Source organism: Canis lupus, chromosome 28 (genome assembly GCF_048164855.1).
Source record: "Canis lupus baileyi chromosome 28, mCanLup2.hap1, whole genome shotgun sequence".
In the NCBI taxonomy this organism is placed as follows: Eukaryota; Metazoa; Chordata; class Mammalia; order Carnivora; family Canidae; genus Canis; species Canis lupus.
The window spans coordinates 5,355,017-5,379,421 of NC_132865.1; the positions used below are offsets into that span (position 1 = coordinate 5,355,017).

General features: G+C 39.1%; 1 protein-coding gene and 1 long non-coding RNA gene across 4 annotated transcripts; one reads left to right on the forward strand and one right to left on the reverse strand.

Annotated features, from left to right (window-relative positions):
- Positions 1-1,757: 1,757 nt before the first annotated feature.
- On the reverse strand, positions 1,758-21,541 carry OTUD6B (OTU deubiquitinase 6B). Of its 3 annotated transcripts, XM_072803958.1 has the most exons (7): positions 21,353-21,539; positions 19,367-19,518; positions 16,465-16,545; positions 11,120-11,432; positions 8,962-9,023; positions 5,967-6,073; positions 2,703-5,178 (listed from the first exon to the last, which is right to left on the reverse strand). In XM_072803958.1, exons 1-7 carry the CDS (start codon positions 21,522-21,524, stop codon positions 5,094-5,096), a joined length of 972 nt encoding a protein of 323 aa, XP_072660059.1. In that variant the 5' UTR covers positions 21,525-21,539; the 3' UTR covers positions 2,703-5,093. The 3 variants fall into 3 exon arrangements, with proteins under 3 accessions (XP_072660060.1, XP_072660059.1, XP_072660061.1); XM_072803959.1 differs by lacking the exons at positions 2,703-5,178; positions 5,967-6,073 and adding an exon at positions 1,758-2,085 and having other exon boundaries at positions 21,353-21,541; XM_072803960.1 differs by lacking the exons at positions 16,465-16,545; positions 19,367-19,518; positions 21,353-21,539 and adding an exon at positions 13,425-13,568.
- Positions 21,322-23,794, forward strand: LOC140620124 (uncharacterized). The gene is made up of 2 exons (XR_012019858.1): positions 21,322-21,813; positions 21,925-23,794. It is a non-coding gene; the product is annotated as an uncharacterized lncRNA (long non-coding RNA).
- The last annotated feature ends 611 nt before the right edge of the window (positions 23,795-24,405 follow it).

The window sequence follows — 24,405 nt, forward strand, 5'->3', positions numbered from 1 at the left end:
GATCCCAAATTCCAGTACATGTGAAAATTTCCAGTACATGTGAAAATCCTTAATGATGTTCCCCAAATATTCCAGCTGTCTGCCTTAAGGACACATGCGTGGCAGGGCTGCACCTCTGGGTACTTTCCTGCTTGGGTGAGGCCATATGACAAATTCAAGCCAGCAAATGGAAACAAGTGTTTCTTCTGAACCACAGAATTTGTTGGAGACTCTAGAATACTGTCTCCTGGAAAAGTTTAAGACAGTGACAGCTTGGGTCCCAGAGTACACAGACATGGAGCATAGCTCCCAGCCAACTGGCAAAATGTAGCATATATAAGAAACACTCCTTGTTGGAACCCCGACTTTTGACTTGTTACCACAGCCTGACTAGTGTATCCTCACTGCTATCACCAGTGGTCTCAAAAGTGAAACACACACATCTCAGTGGGTGAGGATACAGTATGAAAATAGAGCAAAAGTTAAGGTCCACTGAGCTTTTCAAAGGGGGTTCATGTAGTCTATCTAGCATTAGGCAGCTGCCAAAGTTATAAAAGAACTCTGCCTAATGTGCCCAATTTTTATTCTTTATGGTTTTCCTTAGACCTTTCCAATCTCGGGGTACCTGGGTGGCTCAGTTGGTAAACATCTCCCTTCGGCTCAGGTCATGATCTCAGGGTCCTGAGACAGAGTCCTGCATCGGGCTCCCTGCCCAGCGGGATGCCTGCTTCTCCCTCTCCCTCTGCAGCTCCCCCTGCTTGTGCTCCCTCTGCTTCAAAGAAATAAATAAAATATTAAAAAAAAAAAAAAAAAAAAAAAGAACCTTCCAATCTCATTAGCAGTAAAACCTAAGATTTAGTAAGTGGTTCTCAACTGGGGTAGAGTTTTGTCCCCAGGAAGACATTTAAAAAATCTGGAAACTTTTCTTCCTCACATCTCTGGATGGAAAGTTCTATTGGCATTTAGCGGTAGAGGCCAGCAATGCTCCTAAATATATCATGATGCACAGGACAGCCCTCACAATAAATTATCCAGCTCAACATGTCTGTGGTGTCATCGTTCAGAAACTCTGATATAAGTGCAGAATGCCTCTCTGATTTCGGGGGGGGGGGGAAATGTCTGATTCAAAAACAGCAATTTACTTTTTAAAACTGGGTAATTATTTTTGCTCAGTAAACTCATGCATTGGGTTCTCATTAGGCCTCATGTTGATACTGTACTGGTTAAGATTATAAATAGTAAATAAATAGAATTTTCCTTTTGTCAAAATAAGGGTAACATAATAAGAAAACTCAGGAGAAAGACTGTAAGTCATCCCTGTTCAGAGAATTGATTTCAGCAGAATGGCAGTGATTTGTTTCAGTACGGTGTGCTTGTCATCCTAATTATACTGAAATAAGACAACTATGAACTTCCTAGTCAGTATGTTAACAGTTTGTAGTATTTCCTTGGTTTATACGCTTATCACAAAGGACCTTTATACTCTGTAGATTCATTAAAATCGATTGTCCTAATTGATACATGAAGATAAATTAACAAATCAAAATAAAAAAGAAAGCTCTCTTGGGTTCTGTTCCTCCCTTATACCGACCAAAAGACTGAAAAATTCATCCAGGGGTTAGGTAAATTAGAAAGCAGCCTTTCTGTGAGCAAGCACAGTGCTAAGTCAATACCTCTCCCTAGTCCTAATGGTCCATTAGTCTAATGACAACTCCTCAGCGTCATATCCTATCGTCTCAATTTTCATGACTGTTAACATTTATGAAGCACTTACTATAGAGGCCAGGCAATGTACTAGGTATTTTATTAATAATCAAAAAGTTCTTGTTTCTAAGCACTTAGAGACTAGACGGAAGTAATAGCAGTAAACTAAATACATATAACCAGTTACTGGTGTGCAGTTACTATGAATCAACACGTATGAACTGGGGCACCCAGCCCGGGAGGACGGGAGTACAGACAGGTTGGTGCTGATTACGCCGAGCCCAGGATAATAAGCTAGGTGAAGCTAGTTGGATGAAGTGCTCAACTCTGAATGGCAGCTCAAACACCTTCACGTACGAGGGAACAATGCTGAACAAGAAATGATACTTCTTACAACTTGCTCTAAAGAAAAGAAAAAAATAAATAAAAATCCTTTCAGTTATATTTTTTCTGCAAGATGGAAAAAGATTTTAAACAAGATGTAAGACAGGAAAGAAGAATCAATATGTGAAAACATATGGAAAGGAAGAAAACCACTCATTTGTTCAATAAAAGTAAAAACATTATGAAATTCCCAATTAAATTCTCAGAAACTAAAGAGATCTGCTTCTTCAGCTAGTTCATGCATGACAACCAAGGATACATGAACAATTGTGTACCAGCACTAATGGGCACAAATTTCCTTCTTACTGCTTCACATGCTTGTACACAGGTGCTTGGTCTCCTTCAACACCCATGAGTCTTAGAATAATTCGTTTGTCCTAAATAAACCTTCATCATTCTAAAAGGCTTTAAGCTTCAACCTGATTTCTAAGAGCCATGGCCTAAATGCCTATCACTTTATCTCCCTCTGTCCTGAGACACAATGCTATGCTTCATATATTTATTCCAAATCCCTTAAAGCAAGAATCTGTAATTGTATTATTCTCAATTATATGTAAGGACAAAATAAAGGCTGGATATAATTCTAAAACAATTTGAGAAGAACATTCAAGAATTACAATTTGGACAAACAAATGTTGATTTAATTCATACATCTTTTATTCTTCTTTTGGCAAACATCAGATAATATGAGCAAAACTATATTGCTCACTATAGTTACATACATTCTTTTTTGCTTTATATAAGTTTGTAAACATATGTTAAGTGGATAAAATTCTTGGCTAAGGACATACTCCAAAACTCTGACATATACTTTTCTGAGTTAGGAGAAAAGAAAGCTTATGAAACTTCCATTAGACCATAATCACACAGCAAACTAAATTAGTATATGCTGTTTTTAAATTAACATCTGCCATTTTTTAAAGACTTCAGTTTTTGGTTACAGCTAAAATGATTTTTATCTGAAGTTTATGAAAGAACAGAAGCTGACCACACAAATCTTACTCATAAGCATATTGGCCGTTTCAAAATAAAAAATAATAAAAATAAACCTATAATCAAGGAAATTCCACTCATCTTATTAGAAAAAAAAAATAGCTACCAATGTTATTTTAAATATAGATGGCAATTTGTAATAACTAGGTTTCATGATATTTGCTTTATTTCTTAATGCTTATCTTTTGATTTTAAAGTAACAGATTACTTTATAATAAAGCCAAGCCATTTAGCATTTTATAATTTAATTCTTTTATAAATTTCAGACCCCAAAAATTTCAGATCAAGTATTACAAAACAGTCAGCCTTCAGAATATATTTTGTTTGGCAGACAGAATGGTTTTTCTTCTTTTGAATTGGAATACCTTCATGCAGTACTTAACTTGCTCTAAGCTGACCCATCCCTACTAGCTTCCCACATTGTCACCAGCTGGGCATGTGAGGCTGACACCCGTTTTTAATATTATAAAACTCAGTATTAACTTACAAAAATTAAGTTGCATTCATGGAGCAAAAATTCAAATATATCATAAACTTGATGCTAAATCTTAATACTCATTCCTAATTTGAGAAAAATAGATCAAACCAAATAGGACTCATCTTCATAATACTTAGTTACATAAAACATTATCAATAAGAAATGTTTCTATATATGGATACTGTCTTATTAGAATAGTGTTAACAGTAACCTGAAATCTGAGATAGATAAATCATTCATATCACAAAGTATTATATACTGTCTTTTCTATACAGTCTTGGCTCCCAAACAGTGGGCTTCAACTTCATCCCTACATATAATATAAACATTCTCAAATATTTGAAATAAAGGAAAGGTGTCATTAATAAGGCTAATTAAAATTACAACAAAGGCTTTCTTCTAATCCTAGAGAATGAAACAAAAAGAGAGGTAAGACAAATTGGAAACGAGGAAGAATTTGAAGTCAAGTTGGCCCTGGGCCCTTTTACATTGCTACTCCTTCTGTTTGTTCAAGTTAAAGAATAAGAGAGGCCACCAACTGCTCCTTAGTGGAACAGGCTGCAAAGAAAACAAAACAGCTAAGTGATGATGAGGAAAACAAAGAATATAAAAATTTGTAGTTATGAAGATGATCAAGAAATGATGGAGCTCCGGCTGGCTCAGTTGGTAGGGCATGCAACTCTTTATCTATCTCAGGGTCATGAATTCAAGCCCTATGTTGGGCAGAGAGATTACTTTAAAAAATTAAAAATAAAATAAAAAAATAAAAGACATTAAAAAAACTGTAAAAAAAAATGATGGTAGTAATTCTATTCTGAAGTTTAAGAAACAGCAAGGAGTAACAAATAAATGAGAGAGACAGTAATCTGACAGGTCTTTACTTGCACACAAATAAAAGGCTAATCTGTAATTCTTTAGAGGTTTGATCTGATAGGAAACACCTATTTACCTCTGAATTTGTCTCATTTCTTAAACTTAACTGATTCCCATGTGAATAAATATTTTAAAATTTTTAGTTATTAAAGCAAGGTTTATGGCTGCATTTTGACAGGGTTATATAAAAAGCTTCATAGTATTAATCCCATCAGTACCAAGGTTACTGAAATCAGATTCACTTATAAGCATTAATTAAATTTGCTGTCACCATTACCACATATTTGCAATGACAAAGAGACCAAGTCATTTCATTTCTTCAAGAATAGTTACATTAAAATGCTTACTGAAAGCTTTTAATAATGAGAAAAAAAATTTATTTTCAGTGCAGAACAAAATGTTCAGGACCCTATATTAATAAAAATATCAGTAAATAGGGTGCCGTCTTGGTCTGTAAATGATGTTCTCCAAAACTGACTCACAAGTGTTTTTAAAATACCACTGAGGGAACACTGGTTAAAGTTTATCGCTGACACATTTTTTAAAAAGTCTGTTAGTAGCTTTGCCATAAAACTGATTTAAGGTAGTTGTGTTTTTCAGTAATGTTAGAACAACCCAGCACTTGTAAGAATAGTCAGATCAGCACACTGTACTAAAACATAATTGTGCAACATTTTGTAAACTAGCTGCAATTTTCAGTAGCTGTGTTCACCAACTGTGTAACAGAATTGTAATGTTCTCCTAAGCCGTATGCATGTCTCATATATCTGAAATGAGAAAAGGAGAAATGAGTAGTTTAGACGAAAGTAATTCATTGTATATAAATGTTTATTATGTATATAAAACCAAACACTCTGAATGAATCACTCCACAGGGGTATCATTCAAAGACTTCATTGACATATTACTTAAAAGTTCAACACCATTTGAAAAGCATCAGCAGTCCCTAAAATCTGGTTCACTAACTCTAACTGAGTTTAAGTCAGGGAATACACAATCACTGGGGGGTAAAGGGAAATACTACAATGCTGAGTGCTCAATAAGCTTAAATTTTCACCTAAATCTAAGCCATTAATGACTACCTTTGTAGGTTTGGCTAATAAACACTAAAACCAATAGCAAATTCTCCATGCTTTGTTTGAGCGAAGAATTCTCATTCATGTAAAATACTTCTACAATATAAATTTTTAAAATCTCTAAGGAATAAACAATTAGGCAACATGAATACATTTCAGCTTTTACACTTGTTGAAACTTAGCATTATTCATGTGAAACCGGGAAAATATGAAAACTAATGCTAAAATTTGTAACCTTTAGAAATGATTTTATTCTTAATTCATACACAAGAATAAACCACTAGAAGTTTTTAAACACTTATCTAAATCACATATTGATGGTGCTTTCTAATTCCATAATTGCCTTTAACATAAAATAAGCATAATTAATGCAGCTGGATTTTTTTTCCTGATTAATAGACATACACAACCTAAAGTCTTTGAATAATTCTTTTTGTCTTACTATGAAAAACGTAACAGTAGAAATTTCCAGGTACTTACACAAGTATTAATGGTTTTTTTGGATATTCTTCACCAACTACAATAGGAGGAGAATCTGCCTGGATTATCTCTATTGGTGTTTGCAAAATGTGAGACAAGGCTCTTAGCTAAAGGAAAGAAAATGTATTAGTAAGGAAAATAAAAAGGTAAATCTTACTCAAATCATAAACTATTCAGTATGGGCAAACATCATCCAGGATGGATCCAGGAATATTCTATTCCTCACTGTATACCAAGAGCCTGCCACATAGTGGACACTTAATACATATTTTTTTATTTTTTATTTTATTTTTTTAATACATAATTTTTTAAAAACAAATATAATAGTTATTTAATCAAATGCAGAAGTTTTAAGCCCTGGCTGCGCAACAGCTTTTTAAGAAATAGCAATATCATAGTTAATGAAGTGAGGACATAGGTAGATTAGATTCATTATACTAGTCTTTCTACTTTTGAATATTGCCAGTTTTTAAAAATACTATTGCTCAGGCACTAGACCAAATCAATTACAATTTGGGAGGTGTTGGGGGTAAGGAGAGAAAGAATAGGTAAGAGTAGGAGGTGTATTTTTTTTTTTGAGATGTATTATTTTTTTGTAAAGCTTTCTAGATGATTCTAACATACACCAGTGTTGATAACCACTGTTCCATAATTTTCAAGGCATAAGTAGAATGAGTTACGGATATGAAATTATACTATACTTTCATGGAATTTCCATCTGATTAATACACAATGTTCATTTCACACCATTTGTTATCGAATTAGAGCTTAAAGCTAGATGAATAATAATAAATATCGGTAGTAACATTACTTAGACTTACCATGACCAAGCACACTAAAGCGCTTTATGTGTATTAATTCATTCAATCCTCTGGGATATCCCATATATCCAATAACCCTATGTGATATGTACTACTGTAAAAGACCTAGAGTCTGGGACGCCTGGGTGGCTCAGTGGTTGGGCGTCTGCCTTCGGCCCAAGGCGTGATCCTGGAGACCCGGGATCGAGTCCAGCATCGGGCTCCCTGCATGGAGCCTGCTTCTCTCTCTGCCTGTGTCTCTGCCTCTGTGTCTCTCATGAATAAATAAGTGAAATCTTAAAAATAAATAAATAAAGACCTAGAGTGTGAGGCAGAGAATGGTTAAGCTGCCTGTCCGAAGTCAAGCATAAGGAAATAAAATGATCTGCAACTGAACTAGTGTGACTTTGAGGCCAAGTTCAAAATTAATCATTTAACAGTCCTCATAGTGCCCTCATCTATATATTTGCCTGATTATAAGAACATTCTGTCTAGAGCATGGTCCTTTTAGGAAGTTTTAACGAAGAAATTATTTCAGGAATATGAAGAAAATCCTATGCTGCACAGTAGCAAACGTAATCCCATATTCTATCTCATAAAATGTTCCTTTGGGACATTTTTTTCTTATAACTGAAATATCACTTTTTTTAAAAGCCAGCAAGGAATGGATGGCATAAAGAAATTTCTGGAAATCTTAACATCCCTTTGAAGACTTTTGAAATTATATAAAGAATTTCTCTTTAATAATTTAAATATACCCCATTGTGAAAACAGCAGCTCTTATTTCAAATGAATTCACAGACCAAAAATTTATGACTGTTCGTCAAAAGATATTTTAAAGTTTTTTCCTAAAAAATTTTTTTTAAGATTTTATTTATTTATTTGAGAGGGAGAACACGACAGGTAAAGGAACAGAGGTACAGGCAGATGCCCTGCTGAGCAGGGAGCCCAACACAGGGCTCTATCCCAGGACCCTGAGACCATGATCTGAGCTGAAGGCAGACACTTAACCAACTGAGCCACCCAAGCACCCCTTAAAGATTTTTTTTCTCCATTTAAGAAGACTTGCTTAGGTCTCTAGTTCTCATTAATTTGTGACCCTCAAAAGAAAGTTCAAGCATCTTTACTCCTAATGTAGTCACAAAGCCACAATGAAAATTTCCTCAGTTTAGAGACCCAAGAGAGGCATACAAAACAAATGGACATATAGTTCCCTCTGGTGGCTCAGAAGAGGTACAAATACAGCACTACTGAGACAAAGATTTTGAAGAAGCGTTCACATCATTTCTTTAAAAAATACACTTCTTGGAAAAAATATATATACATTTCTTGAAGAAGTGAAATACTCCAAGCCACAATGACCTACCAAGTACACACCAGCGGTTTATGACCCCCACTCAATTAGGAAACTCAAGCTCGGGAGGTTGGCTGACTCCCTAGGGTCACCAAACTGAGAAGTAGAAGGAAAGCCAAGACCCAAACTCGGGACTTTCTCTCTCATTCCCTGACTTTCAAATACCCTGGGCTGCCACTTGGACCAATTAGATGTTTTGTTCATTTTGTTTAACGAAACAAAGTTAACAATAAGTTAATCAAATAAGCTTTAAAAAAAATCCTGATTAACTCCCTACAAGTGACTGAACACACTGATTTCCTACATGTGAATTTTAATATATCAAATACTGCTTTGAAGTCAGTATCAACTGAAATTCCAATCGTAATGTATTATGGTAGGACCTGACCTGTAATTTCACAGAAAAATAGTTTTCTATTTTCTGATGTAATGGATGCTACTTTACAATACTGATCTTCATCAGCTGAGCTACTATGGTCAGTTTCACTGTACTTGAAAAAATCTTCACTTCTCTAAGTCCAAGAAAATCAAATATATTGCCAGGAGCAGCATCACAAATGCAAACACACAGAGGCAACATTAGCCTCATCAACCCACAGATCAAACACTGGGCTATTTAAAATGAAATAGGGCTTTACTTCCCATAGATACATACTTTAACCACAAGCCTAAGAATGTTAACTCCTTATTTCAGTGCTTCATCAGTAGAGAAAAAGCAAATACGTAAAGAAAAGGGATATTCAATGAGAAACTGGGATCATCTGAAAAATGTCTGAATGCTACATGAGATTTAGAGATGATCTTAACGATCCACAAATGCCATGAATAGTTACAAACTTACCTCAAGCTGACCTCCCCATGCAGCTGTGTTGACGATATCATCACAGTACTTTCTAAACTCTTCTGTAGAGAAAAATGAGAATATAGCACTTAAAATAATTTTCATACATAACTTACAAGATCCCTTTTGTAGCCTCCACAATTCCTGATCATTGCTCAAGTTGTGACCTTTCTCGTTTCTCTTCCCTGCGCTCTGGAGAATTTAATCCACTTCCCAGATTGCTCCAACTTTGTACCACCTCTCCATCTGAGAGCAAAGCAATTCATTTCTGTTTCTCTCTCTCAGACTGAAGCCCAGGGACCTTCACTACATAACAAGGCTATTCTGTTTACCCAAGCAACCCCCAAATGGCCACCATATTCACTACCTTGACATAGTATTTTAAAGCCCAGACCTGCATCTGAAAAAATACACTGAACAACTAAATCAGGTCTACTGTCAGAACCCATTAAGACATGTGAGAAGAGGTGACCCGGGTGGCTCAGCGGTTTAGCGCCACCCTCAGCCCAAGGCCTGCTCCTGGAGACCCGGGATCGAGACCCTTGTAGGGCTCCCTGAATGGAGCCTGCTTCTCCCTCTGCCTGTGTCTCTGCCTCTCTCTTTCTCTCTCTCTCTGTGTATCTCTCATTAATAAATATATAAGATCTTTAAAAAAAAAAAAAAAAAAGACATGTGAGAAGAGAACTGGGGTAAAAGTGGAAATGAGTGGAAATTCCTTTCCCAGCAATAGCAGCAAATAGGGCCTCCACTTGCTATTTTTGAAAGCATTTACACCTTATTTACTTCAGTATCAGTTCTACCCAAAGAAAGGGCTTCCTAGATCAGTCATGAGAGGACGTAAAGAGCTAATTGCAGTTTAATGGCACATTTTGAGCATATGTACTTTTTTAAAAAGTTTTTTTGTTTTTTTGAGAGAAAGAGAGAGCACAGTGTGCATGCGAGGAGATGCTGTGGGAGAGGGAGAAGCAGACTCCCCACTGAGCAGGGAGCTGGGGACTCTGGGATCATGACCTGAGACAAAGGCAGCCACTTAACTGAATGAGCCACCCAGGTCCCAAGTATACACACTTTGATACAGAAAGTTAAAATGGGAAACTAACAGCCTCCCCGTTCAGAGGAAGGGAAAACAATTAAGGGCATCTACAGAAAACTGTGTACTGTGTGTTTGCCCCATTCACTGCTATATCCCCCATGCTCAGAACAGCACCTAGAACAGTCCCTGGCACTTAATGTCCTTCAATAAATATTGGCTGAATGATTAAGAAATTATGTCTTTTATCTTTTTCTTAAATTCAGCATGCGGAATTGCCACTTCTTTTCCAGTGCCCTGCAACTAGCAGAGTTAGAGATTCCATTAAAAGAAAGCCAACCTTAACCTTCCCTTGTCCAGCCCATCCTGGCCGTATGACTTGCTCCCAAGGGATACCACCACACCTTGCAGTCTTCTCATAAGGACTAACTTGCCTCTGTTATACCCCTGACTCCCCCCAAAACTCTCAGGCTTTCACCTGGTCTCCTTTACTTGCTAGTTGTGCTTTTTTTTTTAACCTCTCCATGAATCATTATTAATAATAATAATAGTAATAATAATAATATAATATATAATATTATTAATTATTAATTATTATTAACAGTATTATAAAGAATAATAAGGCAGGTTATTAAATGACTTATTTTTGGTTTTACAAAGTCGAATTTTGCCTAAATATATGTATGGCGTATGGAGAAAATTAAATCTCCCAAAGTACAAGATGAAAGAATTTTGTTTTCCCAATCATTCTCTCCTTATGGTCCTGGGGCCTTATATGTCCATAGACTACTCAAAGCTTACCTTGCTCTACACCCAAATCTGTGACATGTGAACTTACAATTTTTTCAATAATAATGCTATTCCCATTTTTATCTTAAATAAAACAATATATTTAGCCACAAAGAGTGGTTAAGTACTTAAAAGATCTTAACAAGCAAAATGTACTAGTATCTATTAAAATAATAAAAATTAATGCTGCCTAAATTTTGAGATTTTTTTCCCTCCATAATAATGATCACAGGTTTTTCTTCTTCTCAATCCCAGGAATCATTTTAACAGCCAAGATGGTGGGGGGGAGGGGGACCGGGGGGGGGGGGGGGTAGAAAAAGTGGGGGAAAATTACATTACCTGGAGTATACATATTTCCTGTATTAGGATTTGTTAAAAACGGCAGAAAGTCTTCCACATGGCCTTGTATATATTCAGCAGTTTGACTTCTCAAGGCAGCCACGGTCAAGGGGCATTTCTGTTCTTTCAGCTGATCTTCAATGGCTCTGTACATACAGTGGCCATCAGATGGAATCTGTTTAATTTCCAACTGTCTAGCTGCCAATACTTGAGCAAGTTTTTCACTTTCTATGTGCCTAGCTCCAGACAAGTTCTCAATTTCAGCTTCAGCTATCCTTTCTTCTCGCTCCTTTTCCAATGCAGCTTTTTTGTCCTAGGAGGAGAATAGAAGAAAGTTAATTCACAAATAATTAGGATTATTTTACATTGATTGAGAAGACAGAAATGTAAGACTCTCAAAACTTCCTACCATCTTCCTTCTCCCACAAGCATTATCATATTGATGATCTCATCACTTACAAACTTTTCTATACTATGAACTCCTTCCTTTATTCTCATCTGCATGTACCCAACACCAAGCTCTGTACTAGGACAAAAAAAAAAAGGCTTTAAATTTTTCTTTGAAGTCTATTTAAAAACTACATGACAAGTTTCTAAAAATTCTACTTACTGATTTTAAAGTACTGCATTAAGACTAAGTTATCCTAGGCCTTAAAGCAACATCATCATCATATTTATGCCAAGCTAATCCAAGCTTCTTATCACTCAACTACTAGGGCATTAACATGCTAAATCACCAGGGAGGCATCAATATGCCAAAGCTTTTAGATGGTACAGGAATTCTATTTATCTAGCCTAAAGAAAAAAGAAAAAAAAACAGTGCATACACACACACACACAGGCATACACATTTAATCAAAGCAATAGATAAAAACATTCTTCTTATAAAAATTAAAACGTTGGGCAGCCCAGGTGGTTCAGTGGTTTAGTACCACCTTCAGTCCAGGGCGTGATCCTGGAGTCCGGGGATCGAGTCCCACGTCAGGCTCCCCACATGGAGCCTGCTTCTCCCTCGGCCTGTGTCTCTGCCTCTCTATCTCTCTGTGTCTCTCCTGAATTAATAAATAAAATCTTAAAAAAAAAATAAAATGTTACAGATAGACTGAAGTCCCCCTAAGGGCCACTGCCTATTTCAGTGCCTGCTCTAGAGGTCTGGTGTGTATCTTTGTAGATTTTTTTCTAAGCGTTTTAACAAAAACAGATGCATTCATAAAGAAGTACAGAAAAAAATATTTTAACAAAAACGGTATCATATTACATTCTGCAATGTGCTTTCCTTATTCAAATCTCAGAGGAGCTCTTCCCATGGCAACATATGCAAAGATGGGGTGAGGGTAGGGCAATGAGATCTGTGACATGAGGATGGATAGGAAGTAGAGTGGGAAGGTAAGAAAAATGAGGAAAAAAAAAATTCTGATGGTTACACTAGCAAGGATCAAAGCAAGAAAGCACTGTATGTTTCATAGCTAAATATGGATCGTATAGCCAGCGTACCATAAAAACATGCTAAGAGATGAGGTTGGGGACAAAAAAGGTATGTATATAATTAATATACGTTAAATCTATTTATATATTGCTTAAAAATTAGATATAACAAAATATTTACAGTGCTTTTCTCTGGATCATAGGATTACAAAATAAGTTGTTTTCCCCCCAAACCCATACCCCCATCTATCTCCCCTTTAGCAACCATTACTTTGTTCTCTGTATTTATGTCTGGATTTTGTTTACAAAATACATTTTGTTTTGTGTGTGTGTACATGTGTATATGTGTGCTTTTCTGCATCTTTCTAATTCTCTATCATGAATATGTTCTACTATATACAAATCATGAATGCTTTTCAATTTAAGAGAACAAAAAAAGTTAAATTCCACAAATCTTGATATTGGTAGCAAATTACAGTGAAGGATTTGGTAAACCAGGAAAAAGTAAGAAAAAGTAAAGATTTTCATGTCCCTAGCTCTCATTCCTCCTTGGGGCACAAGAAATTAATGGAAAGGCAAATTTCAATTTAACTTAATGTTACAGACTTGAACTACTTGCCTGTTACATGCTATGCTGGAACCTAAAGTGATTTATAAGTTACCTGAATCAAAAACCGTATTATCTCCCTAATAAAACATATGCCATTTAAGTTTATTCTGCCCAAATCCAGCAACGCCAGAAGTAACATGAACCAATTTATTTCACTGCATACCTACAACTATGCATCACAGCAGCATACAAATCTTAAAACACAAGGTGGCACTATTACTTTATAAAAGTCTAAAAAACATTTTCAGGGGGGAGAGGAAGGATAAGCACCTTGGATATCATCTAATCCAAAACCCCTCACTTTCACTTTCCTCTGAGGAAACAGCACGCAGAAAGATTTCCAAAGGCCATACAGCTGGTTTAGAAGCAGAGTGGGACCAAGGACAACACAGAGCGCTCCTTCTATCCAGGCACCTAAATCAGAATAAAAGTTGGAGCAGATGGGAGCTGGAGTTAATTATGTCATATACTAGTACTAGAAGAGTGGAATTTTATACTATCTGCAAAACCATTTAATCCTCTAAAATACTAATCTAAGCATTTCACTTTTGCCCTCAAGTTCTGCTTCAGTGTTACACAGCAATTGTGTTTTCTTTCGAGGGCACAAGGTGGGAAATTTACTGGATTCTCTTCCCAGCCACGGATAGTTTCCTAGTTTCCCAATGGCGCTAGGCACTGTGGTTGCTACAGCCCTAGTGCTGGAGACAGAATGGCAACAATTAAATCTAATGAAAACACATACTTAGGTACTTAGGATGAAAACAGCAATTAACTCATTAATATACTGTCAGTAAAACTAGAGTCACGTCCAATATGGTAATGCAGCTAAATCAACTCTGAAGAGAAATCTTAAGAGCTGGGTACTCGTCCTGGGTTTCTATCAAACTTTCAGTTTGCCACTGAGACAACTGGGCTTCAGCTTTCTCATGTGTAAAATAAAGAAATTGAACTAGATCTCATTCCAGCTCCCAAATTTCCTATTTTTGGAACCAAATTCTTCTAAGTTCTACTTTGGGCTCTTTGCAGCATACGGAAAAGCTTCCTCCACTGAAGTCTGCTGAAGGAAATAAAATACTCCCTCTGTTTTTCTAGATTAAAAATAAGATATTTGCTCTACAGTATTCCAATAATAAATCTTCATAAAGTTTTGTCATGTTTTTCTAAGAGAGAATGGTATCTCTCCCAAAGATATACACAATTAACTAATTGGCTTTTTATTTTACTTGGTGACTTTGGTGGGGGAAAAAAGTTCAGGTATATATAAACTGTATTATAAACCTAAGTGTTTTCAGTTCTAGAATCCTATTAATAATATTACTATTAATACTATTAATGTAACAAAGCAATAAAAAAACTTTAGGCATTACTTCTAGAGTGTTTTCTCGGGATCCCTGGGTGGCGCAGCGGTTTGGCGCCTGCCTTTGGCCCAGGGCGCGATCCTGGAGACCCGGGATCGAATCCCACATCGGGCTCCCGGTGCATGGAGCCTGGTTCTCCCTCTGCCTGTGTCTCTGCCTCTCTCTCTCTCTCTGTGACTATCATAAAAAAATAAATAAATAAATAAATAAAATAAAATAAAATAAAATAAAAATAAAAATAGAGTGTTTTCTCTGCCAAGTGTTTAAGCAGGTGACTATGGGAAGATACTAATTTTTTTGTTAAAAAAGGTTGAAAAGGTATGCATTTCAGCTATGCAGTATCTTAGGAGAAAAGTAACAAAATGTTTGGGAAAAGTAAGGGAGTTGTTTTGTTGCCTAAGAGTCCGGCTGGGGATGAGTAAGATTTGATAAAGACAAGAAGGAGTTGGGACCTTCGTTTTCCAGAATTAAATAGGCTACTCTAAGATGTATCAATTACTAAGTAGAGCCAATTCAACAAGTATTTTGTTATGTCACTGTCAAGCAAAAATTCTGACCTTTGCTTTTGATCTATAGAAGCTAGATGACAACTATAAGGCTAGCACAAAGAGAACACACATCGTAAGTAGGAAGTTAAAACCGGTTAACTTCCAAGATACCACAAAGTCTATGATTTTATGACATTCATAATCATAATATTTACTCAAGAAAATAAAATCCTACATACGTATGAGAAATGTCTGACAATTTGCAACTTAACTTTCAAACAACAAAAAAGACTCGGTCTTGACTTGAATTTCTAAGAGGCACACTATGCAAGACAGAACATGGTAAACAATACTATCATTTGCTAACCCACGAGCTCTCCAGGCCTTGTGTTAGGGCTTTGGAAACAGTACAGTATTTAATACTTACAACAACTCTATTAAGTAGGTATTATTTCCCCCATTTTATACACATGAAATTGAGGTTTAAAAAGGTGAAGAATCTTACCCCAAACCGAAATAGTAAGATTAAAACCTTCATATGTCTGACACCAAATACCATGTCCTATTAAATTAGGTACTACTAAATTATAAAATGCTAAGTTAGCTTAAAAATAAAAATTTAAATCCTATAAAACATCAAGCGTTAGTAACAACATTTGGAACTAAACATACTGGATTTAAACCCCTTCTTTTTCCAAATGAACAGCCCTTTCCTAATCTAATATCATTCCTGTAATTTTGATTTCATGAACTCACTACTTCCAACTAATCAGCTTCCCTACAGCTCTCCAATAATGGAAAATTTCATGCTCACATTTTTTTTCTGTGCATGCTGTTTCTCCTGCTTCAAATATCCTACTTAAATAACTGTACTTTCTTAAAATTCCAACTCATTATTTAATACTTGGCACAAACGAACGTTTCCTTCTCTGAATTTTCACTGCAACTAACCATTACAAAGATACCTGCATAATCCTGAGAATTTTGTTACACCTGTGTATCTTGCTTAATTTCTAGATTCAAAGCCTTGTTTCACCACTTTTTACCATAGTTTTTAACCAAAACTGTGCATCAGAATCACCTGGGCCCACAATGTGAAGATTATGAAGTCTGGGATAATATATTTGTAAAAAATATCCTTTGCACACCCCCTTCCTGTCCCTACTCTCTAGGAAACCTGGAAGCTGAATGTGTTATTTTATATTGCTTAGGCGTATTTTCTTCTCTTTAAAATGAGGATAAGAATCTGCTTCTCAGGATTATAATTAGGACTAAATGAGATTTCATATAATCTATATGCCTAGCACTGTATCTGGCACCTAGCAAGTGCTTAATAAATGTTAGTTCAGGTCCTTTGACAAGAAATTCCAACATTTTCTTTTCCTATTCCTTGGCTATACAACACCTAAGATAGTAATAAACGTATAGCACTAACTTAATTACTTGGTGACATGACATTCATACCCGTCTCTTTTGTGCTTTTGATATCCGAGGTGGCTGATTCTCGAGAACCAAGTTTGAAATGTTAACAGCAACAGAATCTATCTGAAGGAAACAAAAGTATTACAAGTTAATGATAAATACTTTCAAGTTATTTTTTAAAGTATTAGATTATATTATTGAAAATCGCAAATATGTATAATCCCACAATTCAGATTTGAATGACAGTACTAGATGCAACAGTACGTGACATGGATTTGTCTTTTTCTATTTTTAAGGGAGAATTCATCAGATTCCCAGAAAGTCTTGTTAGAGCTCTCCAAAGATAATGTTCATCCCTGCAGGCTTTCCTTCCTTCTAGAAATTTCCACTCCATTAATCTGAATACTTCCTGTGAGTGCCAACTCATTCAGCAGTTCACCTTTCCCCTCTAAATGATGAGAGTACTTATAAAATTTTTAAGGTCCTGTCCTGAGGCGCCTGAGTGACTCAGTTGGTTACGCGTCAGACTCTTGATTTCGGCTCAGGTCATGATGTCAGAGTCCTGTGGAGCCATGCATCAGGCTCCACACTTAGTGGGGAGTCTGCTTATCCCTCTCCCTCTGCTCATCCTTTGCTCCTCCCCCTGTACACACATAGTATGCGCACTCTTTCTCTCACATAAATAAAATCTTTAAAAAAAGAAAATAACAAAATCATGTGCTGGCTCAGGTCATTACTGCCTTCATAACCTCAAATGTGGCAGCAAAGGCCTTTCTCCATCTCAATTAGCCAGACCTGATGAATACTGTTGAGCTTTCTCTATCCTCTCCCATCTATAAACTGATAACTACAGGTAGAAAAGTTAATGTATTGTTGAAATATCACGACCAATCTTAATCATCAAATGGCTATCGTGTTTGGGGAAGAAGAAAGATGCTAGTCTAATGATTAACATTAAGAACTAGTATTTTATTACTGCAACTGTAACTTAGTTATGAGGCCTCTAACAACAAAAAAGACAGCAGTCTCCAAGGCTATACTCAAAGTATCAAAATATCAAAATCAGATTAAGACTTCAAAGAGTGTCTATATCAACTTTAGTAAAATTAGAATTCTTTTATTTTTTCAGAGGAATCTGCTAAAATCTACAAAGCACCTGGAAAGCAATGACATGAGAATTCAGATAGTGTTCAGAAAGAAAAGCAGCTTAAGTTAATGAAAAAGATACTGGGTCAAAGTAAAATAGGAGTTTGTATTTTAACAGCATTAAACAGTATGTAGCTTAAAAAATCAAACATTTTTGTCCTTGGAAACTTAGGAAAGAACTCTCAAAACTGAAAATTGAAAGAGCAAACCAGACTATCTCGCTAATTGAAAAGATAGGGAGATAATCAGGAATACCAAGATTGTGACAACACGATTAAACACCTGGAGCATCACGCCTTGCTACTTGGCAATAAAATACATTAAGGCATAAAAGGCCAGGATCTTCTGACTAGCTATTAAGGCTAAAGAAAACGAGACCATGTTTAATATAATGACCACTGTAAATCAGTAAAGACAAGTTGTTTTCCCTGTCAACAGCACACCAAAAATAAACCACATAAAAGTAAATTATGGAAGATAAAGTTTTTGTACAGACAAAAGAAGTTTCTAACTATAGAAAATAGAGGGGTGCTTGGGTGGTTCAGTCGCAGTTTAGCCTTTGCCTTTGGCTCAGGTCATGATCTCAGGGTCCTCGGACTGAGACCCACGTGGGGCTCCCTGCTCAGCGGGGCGACTGCTTCTTCCTCTCCCTCTGCCCTCTCTCCTCACTTGTGCTCACTCTCTCACGTGCTCTCTGTCCCTAATAAATAAATAAAAATCTTTAAAAAAAAGAAAATGGAGTAAGGCTACGGAGTCTGTGATCCTTAATATCCAAACCCAACAATAAACTACCATACCACACAAAGTTATAACAGAATTCTGATTTCACATCTTGGAGTAAGACAGTCCGGATTTTTAACTCTCTTAACTTAATAGCTGTTATAAATTCAGAAGGAAGTTCTAATCTCTCTGAGCCTATTTGTCTCTTGGAAAATGGGATTATCTACATTTACTTCCTGGGTTCCTCATAATGTGCTACTATGAAAATCACATGAGAATAATGCATATAATATGTTAAAAGTCGGGGATCCCTGGGTGGCCCAGTGGCTGAGCACCTGCCTTCGGCCCATGGTGTAATCCTGGAGTCCCGGGATCGAGTCCCATGTTGGGCTTCCTGCATGGAGCCTCCTTCTCCCTCTGCCTATGTGTCTGTCTGTCTCTCTCTCTCTCTCATGAATAAATAAAATCTTTAATATATATATATATATGTATATATATATATGTTAAAAGTCTTTGGCACACAATGTCTATTACTACAATGATAAAATAAATATTAGTTAAAATGAGAGCATGCTCCAATTTATCGAGAAACAAAAGGGAGTTTTCATTTGTTACAGCTTGTTCCTAATGCACTTTTATAACCTAAACATGATCTCACATTTGCTGTCCCATTGTTTTCTTACAGACTCTTGTGCTTAAACAGCATTATTTGTATCATGTTATATGTGGAGAAGTTCATGCTCGGGAAGCTTAAGTAACTTTTCCAGGGTTACAATACTATTTAATGGCGATTCTGGGGCCAGAGATCTGATCCTCCAACTTCCATTTGGTGAAGTTTCCTCTAGTCCGCTTTATCAATCTGTTCATTTTTGGGGCAAGTACATAACTGAAGTGTCCTTTTTTTTTTTTTTCTGCCCTCCCTTACAAAAATACATTCCCACGTAAACCTGCTCCCAGAAATTGTCATGAAAGGTGATACATGAGCATGATTGTGTGACTTCCGTTTCTTCCAATACTATGATTTCATACAGTGAAAAGCGGCTTTCAGATGCCGCAGGCAAAGAGAAACATCACATACTTTTCCCCCCTTAGAATTCAGCTTTAGTTGCTCCAGTTCTTCTTTATGTTTCTGTTCCATTTCTGCTTCCAACTTAGCGACATCTTCAGTGAGTTGCTTCCTCCTCTTTTTGTCATTCTTGGGAACAGCATTCTTCATACCCTGAATTTTGGCTGAAAATCCACCAAAAACCATTAAGCCAACCACACAGGGGTTAAGAGGAGATGAGAAATAGGAACAGTCAGGGGATGATGGCAAGGGGAGAAAAGGCTGCAGACAAGTAATGATGCACACAAGAAGGATGATCACATAATCACACATTTACAGAGAAGAGCCCAGACGGAGAGATCAGAAATAAATATCCTCATCAACCGAACTGTAGGTCTGTTCAGTCAATAAAAATCCTCAACCAAACTAATCATCTGTTCAATAAATAAAAATCCTCAACAACCGAACCGTACGTCTATTCAATAAATAAAATCTCATCAGCCCAACCGTTCGTCTGTTCAATCAATAAATCTCATCACCCAATCCGCACGTCTATCAATCTCATCACTATCCACACGTCTGTCCAATCAACCAACTTCCTCATCACCCAATCCCAGGTCTGTTCAATCTCGTCACCCAATCCGCACGTGTGTCCAATCAATCAATCGCATCACCGGAACTGCACGTGTGTCCAATCAATGAATCAATCTCATCACCTGATCCGCACCTGTGTCCAATCAATGAATCGATCTCATCACCTGATCCGCAGGTGTCTCCAATGAATCGACCTCATGACCCGAACCGCACCTGTGTCCAGTGAATCTATCTCATGACCCGAACTGCACGTGTGTCCAATGAATCAATCTCATCACCCGAACTGCACGTGTCCAATCAATGAATCGATCTCATCACCTGATCCGCACGTGTCTCCAATCAATGAATCGACCTGATGACCCGAACCGCACCTGTGTCCAGTGAATCGATCTCATGACCCGAACTGCACGTGTCCAATCAATGAATCAATCTCATCACCCGAACTGCACGTGTGTCCAATCAATGAATCGATCTCATCACCTGATCCACAGGTGTCTCCAATGAATAGACCTCATGACCCGAACCGCACCTGTGTCCAGTGAATCGATCTCATGACCCGAACCGCACGTGTGTCCAATCAATGAATCATCACCCGAACCGCACGTGTGTCCAATCAATCAATGAATCGATCTCATCACCTGATCCGCACGTGTCCAATCAATGAATCGATCTCATCACCCGAACTGCACGTGTGTCCAATGAATCGATCTCATCACCTGATCCACAGGTGTCTCCAATGAATAGACCTCATGACCCGAACCGCACCTGTGTCCAGTGAATCGATCTCATGACCCGAACCGCACGTGTGTCCAATCAATGAATCGATCTCATCACCTGATCCGCACGTGTCTCCAATCAATGAATCAATCTCATCACCCGAACCGCACCTGTGTCCAATGAATCGATCTCATCACACGAACCGCACGTGTGTCCAATCAACGAATCATCACCCGAACCGCACGTGTGTCCAATCAATGAATCGATCTCATCACCTGATCCGCACGTGTCCAATCAATGAATCGATCTCAGCACCCGAACCGCACGTGTCCAATCAATGAATCGATCTCATCACCCGATCCGCACGTGTGTCCAATCAATCAATGACTCGATCTCATCACCCGCCCCGCACGTGTGTTCAGGGTGACTGGGGGGGGGGGGGGGGGGTAACGTCTCGGGCTAGCTCCGTCCCACATCCTTCCGAGACCTCGGGACTGAGCGCAGGCGTCTCGGGAGGCCGCGGGGGGGGGGGCGGAGGGGCTCGGCGGGCCGGGGCCCCGGAGCTCCCGAAGGCCTGGCGGCGAGGGCCCCTCCGGGGCGGGGGCGGGGGCGGGGGCGGGGGGCTCCCGGGGCCCCGCAGGACCGCTCGCCCGCCCGCCGCCCGCCCCTCCGCCCCTCCGCCGCGCCCGGGGACGCCCGCCCCGTCACCTTGCAGCTCTTTCCTCTCTCTGCGGTGCCTCCTCGCCAGCTGCTCCTCCTCATCGAGCTCCTCGGCCAACGCCGCCTCCATGACGACCGGGGAGCCGCGCACCCGCGCCGGCAGAGGCCGCAGCCCGCGCGGCCCGGCGCTTCCACCCTCACCCTTCACCCGGGGCCCCATTGGCCGCGGCCGCGACCCAGCCCCGCCTCCCAGGCGGCTCCGCAGCCGAGCCGAGTCATTGGACGGAAGGGAGCGGCGCGGGGACGCACGCATGCGCATTCCCGGGCCTGCCCCTTCCCGCTCGGATGGGGCGGGGCGGGGCGCGAGCACGACAGCCGATTGGCGCTGACGTGAGGCGCGCGGTGATGACGCCGCGGGCGCCATGTTGGGCGTTCCCTGTCGCGCCGCGCGCTGGGCAGCGACCGTTAGATTGCCGGCTCTCCGGTCGCCGAGAAAGGCTGCTCGGGAGGTAAGCGAGGGGGAGAAGCCGTTTGAGTAACAGGCTGGTGGTGACCAGTGGGACGCTGTGGGCCCACTCGGTCGAGTGGCGGTGGTTGAGTTCTGTGTATTTGTTTTAAAGGTGGTCCTAGCTGAGCTCGGAAGAGACCGCTTGGACTCGAGAAAATGCCGCCTCTGGACACGGAAGAGCTGGGAAGCCTGGAGAGCTACGGGGCGGGGCAGCTCGCCGACCTGTGCCCGGTCATAAAGAGGCTGATGCGAGAGCGCCTGAGGAGCATCAGGGTCTTGAGAGCGAGAGCGGAGGCGGGCGCGCTCGTCCGGTCACAGAATCGAGCTGCCGACGCGAATACGACCCCGGAGAACCGGGACGCCGGGAAAAAGGAGAAATAAATGGAAGAGGAGAGGAGGCCCATCTCCAGCATCGTGCCCGGGAGATAACCGTCGACGCTTAACAGAAATACTTGAAAACAGCGCAGCCGAAAAAACAAAAAAAGAAAAAAAAAAAAAAGAAAAAAGCTAAAGAACCAGTTGAAGGCAGTTTTCCAGATTTGAAGGCCGGTCCGAATCTGCAAACACCAAAAGTGGGTAGAACACCAGTAAAACTTGACAGAAAGCAACACGTAGACACACCCTGGTAGCGACGTTTGTAAAACTGGAAGGAGAAGAAAGAAAATGTTAAATAATTCGGAGAAAGGTTATCTAAAAAGAAAGAAAAAAAAAAAAAAAGGCAGGTTATCTATAAAAGGGTGGAAGTCAGACCCACCCACCCCCACCGCCCCCGCCCCCGCCGGTTTTTCCCTCGCAGCTCCAGACCCACAAAGGTAGTGAGTGGTGCAAGGTCTACTGTTTTAAGGAGGAACGGTCTTGAGTGAAGAGCTGTGTATCCTGCGAGCGAAGTCGTGGTTTCTACACGGAGGCAAGTGGGAGGCGTTTCCAGATGCAGGGGTGGGAGAAGGTGTATCCCCCACACGCCGGCCTTAAAATCCCCGCCAGGTTCTGTTCCCGCCGCCCGCGGAAGCGACTCCAGAGTGGGGAGGCATTAAAGCTTGTTGAGTTCCGTTAAGGTTAAGTTATTAAGTTGTTAACATACAGGGTCGTGCAGAGATGGCGGAGTCGGGTCTGAAGTTTCAGTTTATCTCCTTTGAAACGGAAACGCTGTGCTACAATGTTCAATTTAGGGAGCAAATGTTACTGTTCGTAGTGTGTAACGTAGACATAGACGAGCATTGCCGTTCAGCTAAGCAGAAGTAAAAGAAAAGGGCTTTGTCACTGTGGCCAGGACAGAGAGAGTAAAGGCATTCCGAGTGTTAGTTCGGTAAAATGGGAAATTGGACACAGTTTCGGGTCCTCTATGTTTGATTATAGAGGAGGAATAAGTAAAAAGTTTGTTTATAGTGTTAATACCGACAGTGTAAAAAGAAAATGTCCAAATCTCTGGCTGGGGAGACGGTAGCTGTGAACCTTGGCTTCTGTACATCTTGCCTCGGGAAAATCGGCAGTTGCTGCTTCCTTCTGAGTAAATTTGGCGTTAGATAAGTGTTAACAGATAAAATATAGCGGTTTTATGGATTGGAGCGGAAGTGATGAAAAAAAAAACAGCCAGGAAACCTTAAAAGTAACATAGATTGACAGAGGTACAGGTGAATCATCACAGTCTTAAACAGGCTAACTACTCTTGTTGAAAAGATTCCAGTTGGGTCAAAAATGACTCTGAACCTGAAATGTGATGTTCACGTTTGTATAAAACAAAGGATTAAAGGAGTTTAAAGATAATGAAAACCTTTAAGTCATAGAAATTGAAGTAGGAAGCAACATTTGTATCAGAATTTAAGCTATAACAAAGTATACAACACAGTGTAGGATGTAGCATTTAAGAATCTTTGGTAAATAACGCGTTCATATGCAGACTGTTCAGTATCTTGATGTGAGTGGTAATTTTTAAAAATAGTTCATTTTAGGTATTTAATAAAGTAATTTCTTTTTTTAAAATATTTTTTAATGTGTGTGTTTGTTTATTCATGAGAGACCGAGAGGGGCAGAGATGCAGGCAGAGGGAGAAGCAGGCTCCTCGCATGGAGCCCAATGCAGGAATCCATCCCTGGACCCCAGGATCACGCCCTGGGCGGAAGGCAGACGCTCAACCCCTGAGCCACCCAGGCGCCCCTAATAAAGTAATTCTTAATTAAAATACATATGCTGGACACTGACTTCAACACTTAGTAAATGTAGTTGTAGTAAATGAAAAAGGATAAAGTAGGAGGGATGTGAATGTGTGGATAGTATGCATTACTTTGCTACTTCATTTGCATTCTCTTCAAATTATCCTGAAACTTCTCTAAATGGTCTTGTACTAGAGAAAACTTGAATATATGATCACATTGCACAAATGACTACATTTCAAGGAAGCCTAGAAACTAAGGTTAAAAGCTGAAAAGTCACATACTTAGAATTTTGGAATGTTCCTAAATTATTTGGGTCAAGGAGAAAAACACAATTTAGGAAACGCTACAATAAGGACGTTACACATTATATGCTGTGGAATGAATGTACAAAAGGCAAGGAACAGGGAACCAATGGCATGTGTACACCTAAGATAGAGTTA